Below are 16,183 nucleotides of genomic sequence, written 5' to 3' on the forward strand. Positions count from 1 at the left end.
CTTATTCATGCCATCTTGTGCTAGTGCTGATGATGTTAATTTGAATGTATCTTGTGCTGGCTGTTTGAGGCGTTGTGCTAAACTCTTCATTCATATTAACTCATCAGTCTTCTTAGTTTACCTTCCCCGTGGGGAGTGAGATAGGTCATTTCCAAGTCAACAAAATAATTCTCAGATGATGATAAGGTTGGTGATAAAGAGGACCCTGTGAGAAGCAGTCTAGCACAGAGGTTAAGAGCACAGATCCTAGGGATGCCTGGGTGGCTCAACTGGTTAAGTGTTGGACTCTTGGTTTCCGCTCAGGTCATCATCTAATGGTTTGTGGATTCAAGCCCTGCCTCCAGCTCTGTGATGAAGCACGGGGCCTGCTTGGGATTCTCTTTCTCTCCCTCTCTCTCTCTCTCTCTCTCTCTCTGCCCTTCCCCATTCTTGCTCTTTCTCTGTCTCTCTCAAAATAAATAAATAAACTTAAAAAAGAGCACAGATTCTAGAACTCAACTGTATGGTTTTGGATCATACCATTTATAAACTGTGTGATCTTGGGTGAATTGCTTTCCCTTAGATCTTCTTTTTTTTTTTTTTTTAATTTATTTATTTTGAGAGAGAGCGAGCAGGAGTGGGGTAGGGGCAGAGAGAGAGGGAGAAAGAACCCCAAGCAGGCTCCATCCACACCGTCAGTGCAGAGCCCGACGCGGGGCTGGAACTCACGAACTGTGAGATGATGACCTGAGCCAAGATCAAGAGTCATCCTTAACCGACTGAACTACACACATGCCCCTTTCTTGGATCTTCTTAAAGCCAGCTTCTTCTTCCTTCAGGTTTGGGCTCAAATGGTAGTCCTCAGAAATGCCTCTCTGGCCACACTACCTAAAGTAGATCAGGCAGAGGCGCCTGGGTGGCTCAGTCGGTTAAGCGTCCGACTTCAGCTCAGGTCATGATCTCACGGTTCGTGGGTTCGAGCCCCGCATCGGGCTCTGTGCTGATAGCTCAGAGCCTGGAGCCTGCTTCGGATTCTGTGTCTCCCTCTCTCTCTGCCCCTCCCCTGTTCATGCTCTGTCTCTCTCTGTCTCAAAAATAAATAAAAAACGTTAAAATAAAAAAAAAATAAAGTAGATCAGGCACTCTCACATCTCCCTGTTGATCTGGGTACTGATGACCATGTGATATCATCTTATCTGTGTATGCGTTTTTTTGTTAATTATCTGCATCCCTCACTCTGCCTAAGCTTGACCACTCTATCTTTAGCGCCTGAAACAATAACTGACACACGGTGTTTATACCTGACAAGAGATGCATTTGTTGATTGTCTGAGGATGCCAGCTCCTGCTGCCAGGGATCTCACAGTGAGAAGGGGGAACAGAAGTAAACAGACAGCATAGTGGATATAATAAGTACTGTGATAAAGGAAGCACAGCAGAGAGGTGGCATGTCTAACCTTGATTTCGGGAAAGACCTAGAAGTCTACCCAAGGGAAGTAAAATTAAGTTGAGGCTTGAGGAATCAGAAGGACTTAGCAAAATGAGTTGGGGAGGAAATGCTTCAGGTGGTGGGAACAGTTTATGTAAAGGTGTTAAGATGCTGGAAAGCTTGGTGCTTTGTGAGAAGTGAAAGTAGTGTGGGTGCCTGCTACTCCTCCGCCGTCTGCTGCTGAGGGACCTACTAAGCCCTGCACGCTCGGGTCTGATAGACACTGTGTCCCTTCTCTCTGACTCTTTCTTTCCACCTGCTCAGCATTGTTTGCTGTTTTTCTTCTTCCAGTTGAAGGAAAAGTTAGCATTCTTGAAAAGGGAATACAGCAAGACACTGGCCCGCCTCCAGGTAAGTGAATCTTATTCTCTCAAATTGAGGTATCACAGTATGAACTATATACAAACAATTCTTCCTAATAATAAAGCTTTAAGATAAACCTTTGTCTTAAATTTGTTCCGTAAGCTGGTTTTGTTTTCTCTAGCGTGCCCAAAGAGCTGAGAAGGTTAAGAATTCTGTTAAGAAAACAGCGGAAGAACATGATTGTTTGTTCCAGCAGGACATTTCACCACAGCTAAACCACTCAGGTGAAGCTAGCCCGTTTACTTATGCTTGCTTTATTATTCATTTTCCGGGTATATTTGGTTGTGGTTCTTTTTCTCACAGCCATAAGATAAAGACTAGCCATAGACTCTTTTTAAAGAGTATGTATAATTCACTGGTTCTTTGTGTACTCACAAGACTATGCAACCCTCATCACCGTCTAATTCCAGCACGTTTTCACCATCCCCAAAAGAAGCCTTGTAGCCATCCTACCCATAACCCCTGGCAACCACGAATCTACTTTCTCTGTGGATTTACCTCTTCTGGGCATTTCATATGAATGGAGGCATACACTATGTGACCTTTTGTGATTGACTTCTTCCACTTAGCGTGATGTTTCCAGCAGTCATGCCTCCATACACACATCCAAGCATGCGTCAGCACTTCACTCCTTTGTGCAGCTGAGTCCTATTCCATTGGATAGATGATGTGCCATGATTCATGTATCCATTCATCAGTTGATGGATATATGGGTTGTTTCTACTTTCTGTTTATTATGAATTTTGGCTGTTACGCTGCTATGAACATTCATCTGCAAGTGTTTGTATAGATGTATTTTTTCAGTTCTTTTGGGTACATACTTAGGAACGGAATTGTGGGGTCATATGGTAATTCTCTGTTTAACTTTTTGAGAAACTGCCAAACTCTTTTCTACAACATCAGTACCATTTTACATTCCCACCATGATGCACAAGGATTCCTGTTTCTACACATCCTCACCAACATTTGTCATTTTCTGTTTTTGTTTTTTTTTTTTTAATTTTTTAACGTTTATTTATTTTTGAGAAGAGAGAGACAGAGCATGAGCAAGGGAGGAGAGAGAAAGAGGGAGACACAGAATCTGAAACAGGCTCCAGGCTCTGAGCTGTCAGCACAGAGACCAACGCGGGGCTCAAACCCACGAACTGTGAGATCATGACCTGAGCCGAAGTCGGACACCTAACAGATTGAGCCACCCAGGCGCCCCCATTTTCTGTTTTTAAAATTATAACCATCCTGGTGGGTGTGAAGTGGTATCTCATGGTGGTTTGGATTTGTGTTTCCTAGTGACTAATGATATGGAACATCTTATGGCTTGTTGGCCATTTGTATATTTTCTTCAGAGAAGTATCTACTCAAGTCCTTTGCCAATATTTTAATTAGGTTATATGTCTTTTTGTTCAATTATAACTGTTCTTAATATATTCTAGCTATTAGATGCTTATCAGATGCATATTTCATAAATTTTCTCCCATCTGTAATCAATGAACTGGTTTTTTTTTTTTTTTTTTTTTTGGTTGAGTTGTTTAGTTGATCTTTTCCCCTTTCAGCTTTTAGAAATTATATTTATGGGGCGCCTGGGTGGCGCAGTCGGTTAAGCGTCCGACTTCAGCCAGGTCACAATCTCGCGGTCCGTGAGTTTGAGCCCCGCGTCGGGCTCTGGGCTGATGGCTCAGAGCCTGGAGCCTGTTTCCAATTCTGTGTCTCCCTCTCTCTCTGCCCCTCCCCCGTTCATGCTCTGTCTCTCTCTGTCCCAAAAATAAATAAATGTTGAAAAAAAAAATTAAAAAAAAAGAAATTATATTTATTGTGTAAATATTGGAAAGATTTTTTTTTTTTTGATTAAGCACTTCTATATGTACAGAGGAAAAAAATCTAGCTGGAAGTATTCTAAAAAAACAATGGTCATTACTCATGTTAATAGGTAATTTATAATCATAAAATTGGAGGCCATTGAAATAGAAAGGTGGTATTAAAATCACTTAGGGGCACCTGGGTGGCTCAGTTGGTTAAGCATCTGAGTTTGGCCCAGGTCATGATCTCATGGCTCATGAGCTCAAGCCCTGTGTCGGGCTCTGCATTGGCAGTGCAGAGCCTGCTTGGGATTCTCTCTCTCTCCCTCTCTCTCTGCTCCTCCTTCGCTCACTCTCTCTGTCTCTCAAAGTAAATTAACTTCAAAAAAAATTTTTTTAATAAGAAAAATATTAATTATATATTTTTTTCTCCTCAGAATCTAAAACTAAAGTATCTCCTTGTGAGACATTACAAATCAGCACCCATCTGGATGAAGAAACTGGAGAAAAGACACCTATCACACTTGACATTGAGCCTGAGTCCTTCAACCTTGGACATGGCCCTGTGGAACAATTACATATACCAAGTGATATCCAAGAACATTTTCCCTACCAGGTCAGTGGTCCTAGTGGTGAGAAAAGGCAGAGTAAGTTGCCAGAGAGAAGAAAGCAGCAGCAGAGAACATTTACTTCACAGGCGAGAGAATCTTTCTTTGACACGGATTCACTCATACTCTCTGGAAAAAGACTAAAGGAACTGGAAGAAATCAATAGAGAGAATCCTAGAACACCTGTAACTGGAAGAACTTACCTTTCAAGTTCTACGTGTGACATTCTGGATTCTCCAGCACCAGTGACAGAAACTAATGTAAGGGGTGTATTAACTCCACCAACTGCCAAACCACAAAGAGTTGTTGATGCACTCGTAAGAGGAACTCATTTCCCCACAGTGTCTACACTTGCTTCATTTACGCCATCAAATAACAGTGGTGGTCAGCACCTTGAACATAAGCCTCCTAAAGGTGACTGTGAACTCATTACTCATGGTTTAAAAAACATTATCCCTGCTTCACCTGTAAACCTAGAGGCACAAGACCAAAAAATGACTGTCTCTACAGATAACCCAGAGGTAAATAAAGCTGTAAGTGCAAGTGGCCAGCTGCCTAGAAGTCCTGACTTAGAGACAGATAATTTGTGCTCTGTGAATGAATTCGCTTACAATAACTTATCAGCAAATGGAAACCAAAATTTAAAAGGACAGAATCACACAGAGGAGTGTTTAAAATCTCCCCATAACACTCTTTATGATAGAAATGAAAGTCCTCAGGAAAAAGAGGTTGTAAGTCAATCTAAGAGTCTTAGCCCAGAAGTAATCTCTCCTGCTTCTGCAGAAAATCAAACACATTCTTGCACAATGCTCGAAGGCCTTCCATTTCCCGCAGAATATTATGTTAGAACAACACGACGCATGTCAAGTTACCAGAGAAAAGTAGCCCTGGAAGTTGTAATTAAAAATCATTTGGGTGTCAAAAAGAAAGGGTATAAAAATAAAAGTAAGGAGGCAACTAAAAATTTAAACCTTCCCAGTGAAGAAACTGACTGGAGTGGAATTAGGACCTCTGACACATGCACAAGACAACCAAGTTCAAGAAGTCCTCAGAAACGTCCCTCTTTAACTGAAGTCAACTCTCCCACTGGGCCCCCTAAAGATAACCTTTCCAGGAAGGCAGTTATCCAGCCATCTGGTAGGAGACACGGAAGAAAAACAAAGTCAATCTGCACCCCTGTATTAGATGATGGTGAACTCCTTTTGCCAACTTTTGGCACATCAGGTGTTAATAGATCCAAGGAAGAGGTTGCCTTGAACAAAGAGCAGAATGGAAAGGCAATTATTCATGGTAAGAAGAGAATTAAAGGTAAATCTAAGTGCGGTTGATGATGATGATGATGATGATGATGATGATGATGATGATAGCCAACACTTAATTGTGTCCCTGGTATTTTCTAAATGTTGTGCGAACACTAACTCCTTGCATCATCACAGCAACCCTACATGAGGCAGAGTCTGTTTTTACCCTCAGTTTACAGACGAGGAAACTTAAGGCACAAGGAGATTAAAGTGACTTTAATTCATGAAAGTGGCTTTAATTCATTAAAATTACAGAGCCGGGATTCAGACCTGGCTCTGTGATGCCAGAATTCACTAATGTGATTGAAAAGTTGACATGGAAAAGGAAAATGTATGAGATTTTCATCTAAAATTAGTATCTATGCAGGTACAACACAATCTTTATTCCTAGAGGGAAGTTTTATAACCTACAGAGAAAGTGTTTTTGAAGTGAAATGAAATGTGTGTCCGAGTAGGAGTCCTTTGACAAACTTTCTTAGGAATGACTGAGTAATAAAATGCAATACATCCAACCAACTTTTTTGGGGTAAAATATCAAATATAGCGTCTTGGGAGATCTGTGGGATACAAAATATTGGAGAACAACAAGTGACATAATTTACACTTTTTTATTCATTTCCTCAGAAATTAATCACATATGATAAACTGAGCAAAACAACTAGATAATTCACTCTGGTTCTATAGTAGACATCAGCAAACTTTCCGTAAAGGGCCAAATAGTATTTGTCTTTGTGCTCGGTCATAGCTAGTCAAGTATAGTGGCAGAGTAGCCACAGACAGTATATAATGTGTTCCAGTAAAACTTCATTTACAAAAACAGGCAGCCAACTGCTCTATATCATTGGACACAGGTTTTGGTCTATGAGCTATAATTAATTTTTTTTTTTAATTTTTTTTTTCAACGTTTATTTATTTTTGGGACAAAGAGAGACAGAGCATGAACGGGGGAGGGGCAGAGAGAGAGGGAGACACAGAATCGGAAACAGGCTCCAGGCTCCGAGCCATCAGCCCAGAGCCTGACGCTTGGCTCGAACTCACGGACTGCGAGATCGTGACCTGGCTGAAGTCGGACGCTTAACCGACTGCGCCACCCAGGCGCCCCGAGCTATAATTAATTAAATAATTTATTTTTAATTCGTTAAAAACCTGTAATCATTATGACTTTTTTATTGTCCTCTTTAAGCCAACAAGAATACAAAACAATCAGAAAGTAGGGCAATCTAGTAATAATCTAGAAACATCTTTTTGTATACTTTGAAATACTCTGCTGTGAATTTAGTAACCTGCTGCTACATTAAACATTTTTTTCTCAGGGTGCCTGGATGGTTCAGTCGGTTAAGCATCTGACTTTGGCTCAGGTCATGGTCTCATGGTTTGTGGGTTTGAGCCCCGCATCGGGCTCTGTGCTGACAGCTCAGAGCCTGGAGCCTGTTTCAGATTCTGTGTCTCCTCTCTCTGACCCTCCCCCGCTTGTCCTCTCTCTCTGTCTTTCTCTCTCTAAAGTAAAAAATAAACATTAAATTTTTTTTTTCTTGAGGTGATCTTAACATAAAATGGACCATTTTGAATCAAGTGAACGATGCACTGGCATTTAGTACATTCTTGTGCCACCATGCCCCCACCTAGTTCCAAAACATGTTCATCACTCCAGAAGGACACCTCATGCCCATTAAGCAGTTGCTCTCTATTTCCTTTCCACCCTAGTGCCTGGCAACCACCACTCTATATTCTCTCTGTGAGTTTACTTGTTTTGGATATTTCATATTAAAGGAATTATACACTATGTGACTTTTTGTGTCTGGCTGCTTTCACTTAGCTGATTTTTGAGATTCATTCACATCACAGCATGTATCTATATTTCATCCTTTTTTATGGCTGAATAATATTCCCTAAGTATGTGCCACAGTTTATTCATTTATAAGTTGGTGGAGACAGCTTTCCCCATCCCAGGCATTACTCCAGCCTTTGGCTCCCAAACATGCTCTGAAAAAGTGTCTGCAGAGGTGGTTGGGCCAACTGGGTCTACATGTTGAATGGTATAGAATTCCAGCTGCTTTAAGTGTAGTAAATTACTGGGGTGCTTGGATGGCTCAGTTGGTTAAGCATCTGACTTCAGGTTATGATATCGCGGTTCATGGGTTCGAGACCCCCATCAGGGTCTGTGCTGACAACTCAGAGCCTGGAGCCTACTTCAGATTCTGTGTCTCCCTCTCTGTCTCTCTGCTCCTCCCTGGTGGCACTCTGTCTCTTTCTCAAAAATAGGTAAACATTTTTTTAAATAGTAAATTACTCTGCTTGAAAGGGAGACTTACGTTTCCTTCAGTGAGAAGGGCCAGCGTTTTGTAGACTGTGTTCTGGTAGTCTGTTGGAATCATAGTTTTAGAGCAGAAAGGACTGAAGAGATTCTTAGTGCAGTTCCCGTATGAGAGACAAGGGAAAATGAAGTGAATTGACTTGCCGAAGATCATGGCAGATCAGTGGCAGAGCAGGGACTAGACCCTGGTCTTCTTCCAGCTAGTGTCATCAGCACCATGCTGTTTTTGATGCTACAAAAGGAGAACTGCTAGTTAACCACCAGCCTGTGGCTGATTCTTGAACCGCTCATAGGTTTCAGAGTCATGGGTGGGAAGAGAACAAGCATTTTGCACTGTCTTGGAGTTCAGAAGCTCACTTTTGGTTGGGTATTGGATGTTTGCTGTTACCGCTGTTCCTTTCTATTTTAGGGAAGAAAGATGATCGTCAAAAAGAGGACTCCCTTTCTTCCAGAAATAATGCTTATTTGGCTTTGGATTCTGCTGCATTCAGGGCTTCATTTCCTAAGAATGAGATGCTAAGTTTAAAGCAACTGTCCTCTGTTCTCAAAACCACAGATTTTCAGTTACCTGATGAAGACTTTGGACCTCTTAAGCTTAAGAAACTGAAGTCCCAATCAGAAAAATCAGTGGGGCCTTTTGTATCAAAAATGTATGGGGATAAGCTCCTTAAGGAGGGAAACTGTGTTGTTTTGGAAGAAATGACACCTACACAAATTGATATTGAAATGGAGGACTTGGAAGAAGAAATTCTTGTTCTCCCAGGAAAAGCACAACCTAAAACACCAAACCCAACAAGCCAGCCTCAGAAGAAGGGCCTTTCTTCATCCATAGTACTTTTCACTCCTTTCAATACCGTCACCCCTGAGGATAATGACAGACTGACGGCAGATGTGTGTTCGCCCGCCTTCCCCATCCTAGGCACTACTCCAGCTTTCGGCTCCCAAGCACGCTGTGAAAGAGTGTCCACGGAGGTGGTTGGATCAACTTGCTCTGTACCCCAACTTCCTCACTTGAAAGACTGTGATCGGAAGCAAGGTGACGGTTGGGCCAGCCCCTCAAAATCAGATGGCAGCCCGGTTGTGTCAGGTCGGGAAGGACAGCCTTCCTGTGACAGTGATTCTGGTTCCCAAGCAAAACTTCTTCCCACTGAGTCAGTCACTTCCGAAGAAAATCAGTTGTGTGGAAATATGCACGTGGAGTCGTGGAAACAGTCCACTGAGCAGGTACGGTCCACTTCCATGGTAAGATTTTTCTATGACGGAATGAAAGATCTTAGCGAATATGGGCAGCATGACTTTCTTACATATTGGCTCCTCAGTGTTTAGGAATGGTTGAATGTGCTTCTTTGTTATGATTTCACTGTAACCATTAAGTTCAGTTGGGGGAAATTTAAGGTTAATATAAAATGTGTTTTTAAATATGGGGGATCCTATTCCCTTTGTCATCAAGGAAGCATTTGCATATAGGGCTTTGCTGCTGTTATCAGAGGAAATCACACATATTGAGTAGACACGATGAAGGAGCAGGGTGGGCAGACGTTATCTATAAAGCATAGATTAACAATGTGACTTTTATTTTCACAGACTGAAGTAGCAGACCTTCCTGCTTGTAATGGCTTAATCCCAGGCCACCTACAATTGGTTTCGAAGTTAAAGGTCAGAAGACCGTTCCCTGTTGGTGTGTCGTGTGTCTTACATGTAAAAAATTTAATGGATTCATAGGAAAATTAGGATGAATTTGACTGTATCTTCGCATTCTTAATTTAGCACTGTTAAACGAACTTGGCGAAACAGATTCAGAAAAAACCTGTAAACTCTTTGTTTTTCACAATACTTAGCTGTATTTATATCTTGAGATCTTCTCCAGAAGAAGTTTATATATCAGGCTATTGCCAAGAACAACTTAAGCTAACTCAACTTTGTGTCTAAATGTAAATCAGGCATCTTGACAGAGAGAAAGTCATTCATGATCCTCCTTTCCAAATGCTGTAATGTTTCTAGAAGGATCACTTGTGATTTATGAGAAAATAGGTAGTGGTTCCAGATTATAATGAATGGTTAATCTTTCATATGCTATGTGGTGTGTGTGTGTGTGTGTGTGTGTGTGTGTGTGTGTGTAACTCTGAGAAATGTAAGTTACAATATTCTGTTAATGATATGTTAGTAAATCCAGAGAAGTGGATTGGACCTGTGTCCTAGTTAACTCTTTGTATGTAGTGCTTGAAGTAGCATGATACAGAGCAGGGTTTCTCAATCTGAGCAATCTGGACATTTGGGGCTGGATAATTCTTTATTGCAGGGGCAGTCCTGTGCATCGTAGGACATTTAGCAGCAGCCCTGCCTTATCTATAGAGCCACTAGCACCCCCATCCCGAGTTATAACCAAAAATGTCTGCAGGTATGGCTAGATACCCACCAGGGAAAGTTTGCGAAATTCCCCCCAGTTGAGAACAACTGGTGTAAAAGAAAGAGATTCAAACCCACATAAACTCTTTCTGCCAACTACTAGTGTGTGACCTGGGGCAATTTATTTACCCTCTGAGCTCCAGATTCCTTTGGTATAAAAGATACATAGTAATAGTCATTTCAAAGTTATTCTTGAGTCCATTTGAATAACTTGGTTTCTTAAAGAATCAACCATTTCATTTGTATTTTCTAATTTGTAGGTAAAAAGTTATTTATTATTCTAGTAGTTTTTTTTGTCTGTGTATATTCGGTTAAACCTCTCTCCCAATTCCCCATTTTCTAAAGTGCTTTTTTTCCTGCATCAAACTTAAGAGATTTTCCATTATGTTGGTCTACAACGCTTTTGGTTGTATTGATTGTTAATTAGTTTTTTTGTTTCCTATTTCGTTTGTTTCTGTTTTTATCCTTAATAATTCTTTTCTTTTTCATTGTGCTTAATTTCATTGTTGTTTCACTACCTTTTTGAGCTGTTTTCTTACTTTATTTTTATTTTTCTTCTTTTCTGATAAATGCCTTTATGATTGTAAATTTCTTTTGGAAATACCACTTTGCCATGCTCTGTGTGTTTGGATACACAGTGCTCTTCTTGCTCATGTGGAAATACAGTGGACTCTTGAACAACATGGGTTTGAACTGCAAAAGCCCACTTACATGCAGATCTTTTTTCAGTAAACACGTTAGAATTCTTTTACAGAATTGTAATGTATATTCTCTTCCTTATGATTTTCTTTTTTTTTATTTTAAGTTTATTTTGAGAGAGAGAGAAAAAGAGAAAAGCACAGGTGGGGGAGGGGCAGAGAGAGGAAGTGAGAGAGAATCCTAAGCAGACTCTGCATTGCCAGCACAGAGCCTGACGTGAGGCTCAACCTCATGAGATCATGGCCTGAACCAAAATCAAGAGTCAGACGCCTAACCGACTAAGCCACCCAGGCGCCCCATCTTATGATTTTCTTAATAGCGTTTTCTTTTCTCTATACTTTGTTATATACAGTATATAATACATATAACACACGAATATGTGTTGATTGTTTCCATTATCAGTAATGCTTCCTTCCAATAGTAGGCTATTAATGTAGTTAAGTTTTGGGGAAATCAAAAGCTATATGCAGATTTTTGACTACGCAGGAAGTTGATGCTCTTAACCCCCACGTTGTTTCATTTTTATTCCCTCTTCAACCCGTGGGTGGTTCATCAGGATATTTCATTTCCAAATGGGCAAGTTCTTATGGGCCATGTTTTGTGATTAAATCTGAATCTGTTCCATTCTGGAGCTACACATTTTTAGATCCATCATGATATAAGTGTGTGGGGGCAATTTTTTTAGTTACATAAGACTCACAAAGCTTGCTTGCTTGCTTTCTTTCTTTCTTTCTTTCTTTCTTTCCTTTTAAGATTTTATTTATTTTGGGGGCTCCTGGGTGACTCAGTCAGCTAAGCGTCTGACTTTGGCTCAAGTCATGATCTCACAGTTCGTGGTTTCGAGCCCCATGTCAGGCTCTGTGCTGACAGCTCAGAGCCTGGAGCCTGCTCTGGATTCTGTGTCTCCCTCTCTCTCTCCCCTCCCTTGCTTGCGCTCTTTCTCTCTCTCTCTCTCTCTCTCTCTCTCTCTCTCTCTCTCAAAAATAAATAAACATTAAAAAAAATTTTTTTTAAGATTTTATTTTTATAAATTTTTTAATGTTTACTTTTGAGAAAGAGAGAGTGCACACGCAAGAAGGGGAAGGGCAGAGAAAGAAGGAGACACAGAATCCGAAGCAGGCTCTAGGCTCCGAATTGTCAACACAGAGCCCGATGTAGGGCTTGAACTCATGAGCCGTGAGATCATGACCTGAGCCAAAGTTGGGTGCTTAACCAACTGAGCCATGCATGTGCCCCCTAAGATTTTATTTTTAAGTAATCTCTCCACCCAATGTGGGGCTCAAACTCACAACCCCAAAATCAGGGGTCACTTGCTCCACCAACTAAGCCAGCTTTGACCTGTATAAAACTTTAATTACATTTACTTAGTATTTCATTTAATCCTTGGAACCCAGCACTTTTCATGTTCATATTCTATATTCATATTCTATTCATAAAACAGACCCCAAGTGGGGCGCCTCAGAGGCTCAGTCGGTTGAGCATCCAACTTTGGCTCAGGTCATGATCTCACCGCTTGTGAGTTCGAGCCCTGCATCAGGCTGTGTGCTGACAGCTCAGAGCCTAGAGCCTGCTTCAGATTCTGTGTCTCCCTCTCTCTCTGCCCCTCCCCCGCTATGCTCTGTCTCTCTTTGTCTCTCAAAAATAAATAAACATTAAAAACAAACAAACAAAAACAGACCCCCAAGTATCCCTTTAACATAAGTGTTGTTGCTATTTATTTCAGAATCCTTCTGGTTCCTGTTCCGTGGACGTGAGTGCCATGTGGTGGGAAATAGCCGGTTTCAAAGAGCCATGTATCATAACTGCCTGTGAATACGTAGTTTCTCTTTGGAAACCTCTAGATACTTGGCAGTGGGAAAAACTTTATTCCTGGCACTTTACAGAGGTAAGTCAGAATCTTAGAGCTGGGAGAGGTCTTTGCAATTATTTACGTGGTAATATAGATGGGCAGCTTACCAAGAATGGGACCTACAACCATGTAAGGCAGAACAGAGGGATCAGTAATTTTTTCCAACATTTCATTATGCAGATTGTCAAACATAGAGACAAGTTGTACAGTGAGTACCCATATGCCTACCATCTGGATTCTACAGTTAACGTTGTGCTCTGGTTTGCTTTATCACCTGTTTTTCGGGAAATGGATTTTTATACTAGATATGTTGGAGAAGCTTAGAATTTCGTGTCTTTTCTGACTTCTAAATTTGCTGATACTTGTATTCCTTACCCCTCACCAAAACATTTTTCTTGATTCCTTTCTTAATATATTTTCTTCTAGTCTTTGTCCACCTTCATATGTATCTTACGTGCTTGCAGTCCTAATGTGCTTAAAATTTTTAAATTTGCCTTTTCTCACTTATACAAACATTTTTCCTTGTTTCTACATAATTCTTTTTTTTTTTTTTAATTTTAATTTTAAAAAAGTTTTAATGGTTATTTATTTTAGAGAGAGACAGAGTACAAGTTGGGGGCTCCAGAGAGAGAGGGACACACAGAGTCTGAAGCAGGCTCCAGGCTCAGCTGTTAGCACAGGGTCCGAGGCCGGAGCTTGAACTCATAAACTGTGCGATCATGACCTGAGCCACCCAGGCGCCCCTCTACATATTCTTCATACTTGAGTTTTATTTCTTTCTCCACCTTTACTGAAGTAATGTTGACAAAATTTTAATATATTTAAGGCGTACACTGTGATGATTTGATATATATAGAAAGCACTCCCACAACAATCGCGTTGATTAACATGCATCAGCTCACATAGTTTTTGTTTGTTTGTTTGTTTGTTTGTTTTTGGTGAGAACATTTATGATCTACTCTTAGCAAATTTCATTCTTGTTCTTTGATATATCCATAGCTTTTAGCACTGTGCTTTGTTATAGTGGTGGTCAATAAATATTTATTTATGTGAATAAACTTATTTTAAATGACTGCATGATGTTCCCTTTGTCCACTTCTGCCAGAATTTATTTAAATTTTCCTTTATTATTAGAACTGTAGATTTCATTAAGTAAGTGCTGCTATATACACAGTTTTGCCTATAACTTATTTGGATTTGCAGCTTATAAAAAGAGGGTGTTTGCTAAACTTTTGTTCAGTGTTTGAAACTATCCTGGTCCAGTGAGAATAGAAGGGAATGTGACAGATTTTGGAAAATTTAGATTAATTAAAAATTAAACAACCAGGGGCACCTGGGTGGCTCAGTCGGTTAAGTGTCTGACTTTGGCTCAGATCATGATCTTGTGGTTCATGAGTTCGAGCCCCGTGTTGGAATCTGTGCTGACAGCTCAGAGCCTGGAGCCTGTTTCAGATTCTGTGTCTCCCTCTCTCTCTTACTTCTCCCCTGCTCACACTCTGTCTCTCAAAAGTAAATAAATTTAATTTTTTTTTTAAATAATAAACTATATTGTTAAAAAAAAAATGAAACAACCAAATTCAATTTTTGGCTATTTTTGTTTTATCTAGGTTCCAGTGTTACAGATAGTTCCAGTGCCTGATGTTTGTAACCTCGTGTGCGTGGCTTTGGGAAATTTGGAAATCAGGGAAATCAGGTATGTAACTCTCAAGGAGTAATTTTGTTCTTTCCCTCATCTTTGTCTCTGTCAGCTTGTTTTGAGTGCAAGTCATAACCTAGGCTTGAATCTTGAAAGAATCTAAATTTAGATCAAGAGCTATTTGTTTCAAAAAAAACCTAGTGATAGAATTATATCCCTGACTCAAGTTTCCGTTTAAAATTGGACCTTAGGAGGGGTGCCTGGGTGGCTCAGTTGGTTAAGCGTCTGAGCTCGGCCCAGGTCATGATCTCACGGTTCGTGAGTTCGAGCCTCGTGTCGGTCTCTGTGCTGACAGCTCAGAGCCTGGAGCCTGCCTCCAATTCTGTGTCTCAGTCTCTCTCTGCCCCTCCCCCACTTGCAATCTGTCTTTCTCTCACACACACACAAATAAATAAGCATTTAAAAAATTAAAAAAACAGGGGGCGCCTGGGTGGCGCAGTCGGCTAAGCGTCCGACTTCAGCCAGGTCACGATCTCGCGGTCCGTGAGTTCGAGCCCCGCGTCGGGCTCTGGGCTGATGGCTCAGAGCCTGGAGCCTGTTTCCGATTCTGTGTCTCCCTCTCTCTCTGCCCCTCCCCCGTTCATGCTCTGTCTCTCTCTGTCCCAAAAATAAATAAACGTCGAAAAAAAAAAAAATTAAAAAAACAAATTGAACCTTAGGGGCACCTGGGTGGTTCATTCAGTTAAGCGTCCGTCTGACTCTTGATCTCAGCTCAGGTCATGATCTCACAGTTTGTGGGTTTGAGCCCTGCACCGGGCTCTGCAGTCACAGCACAGAGCCTACTTGGGATTCTCCATCTCCCTCTCTCTCTGCCCCTTCCTTGCATGCTTTCTCTCAAAAATAAATAAATAAACATTAAAATAAATAAATAAAGTTTTTTTTTTTTTAACGTTTATTTATTATTGAGAGACAGTGAGAGATAGAGCATGAACATGGGAGGGGCAGAGAGAGGAGGAGACACAGAATCCGGAGCAGGCTCCAGGCTCTGAGCTGTCAGCACAGAGACTGATGCGGGGCTCAAACCCACAAACCGCAAGACCATGACCTGAGCCAAAGTCGGATGCTTAACTGACTGAGCCACACAGGCGCCCCTAGTCCTTTCATATTAAAGGCTAATTCCTAGAGGTGCCTGGGTAGCTCAGTTGGTTAAGCGTCTGACTCTTGATTTTTGGTTTGGGTCATGATCTCACAGTTTTTGGGTTCAAGTCCTGCATTGGGCACTTTGCTGGCAGTGTGGACAGAGACTGCTTGGATTATTGGTCTCCCTCTTTCTCTGCCCCTTCTCTGTGTGCACACACACTCTCTTTCTCAAAAATAAATTAAAAAGTGCTCACTTTGGCAGCACATATGCTAAAAAAAAAATAATTAAAAAATTTTTTTAGGGGCGCCTGGGTGGCGCAGTCGGTTAAGCGTCCGACTTCAGCCAGGTCACGATCTCGCGGTCCGTGAGTTCGAGTCCCGCGTCGGGCTCTGGGCTGATGGCTCAGAGCCTGGAGCCTGTTTCCGATTCTGTGTCTCCCTCTCTCTCTGCCCCTCCCCCATTCATGCTCTGTCTCTCTCTGTCCCAAAAATAAATAAATGTTGAAAAAAAAAAATTTAAAAAAAAAAAAAAAAAATTTTTTTTAGTGTTTATTTATTTTTAGGGAGACACAGTGAGAGCAGGGGAGGGGCAGAGAGAGAGAGGGAA

The 16,183-nt window shown here is 41.1% G+C and overlaps 1 protein-coding gene across 2 annotated transcripts in view; it reads left to right on the top strand.

The window, feature by feature from the left end:
• The window catches only part of PALB2 (partner and localizer of BRCA2), a 28,005-nt gene that overhangs the window by 838 nt on the left and 10,984 nt on the right, over positions 1-16,183 (top strand). Inside the window, exons 2-8 of one of the 2 annotated variants that reach the window (XM_043560275.1) lie at positions 1,759-1,818; positions 1,952-2,054; positions 4,061-5,521; positions 8,256-9,070; positions 9,431-9,502; positions 12,675-12,836; positions 14,408-14,493. In XM_043560275.1, the coding sequence (XP_043416210.1) occupies positions 1,759-1,818; positions 1,952-2,054; positions 4,061-5,521; positions 8,256-9,070; positions 9,431-9,502; positions 12,675-12,836; positions 14,408-14,493 (2,759 nt within the window). The remainder of the gene's footprint in view (positions 1-1,758; positions 1,819-1,951; positions 2,055-4,060; positions 5,522-8,255; positions 9,071-9,430; positions 9,503-12,674; positions 12,837-14,407; positions 14,494-16,183) is intronic. The other variant, XM_043560276.1, reaches the window with a different exon arrangement.

This window comes from Prionailurus bengalensis, chromosome E3, assembly GCF_016509475.1.
Source record: "Prionailurus bengalensis isolate Pbe53 chromosome E3, Fcat_Pben_1.1_paternal_pri, whole genome shotgun sequence".
In the NCBI taxonomy this organism is placed as follows: Eukaryota; Metazoa; Chordata; class Mammalia; order Carnivora; family Felidae; genus Prionailurus; species Prionailurus bengalensis.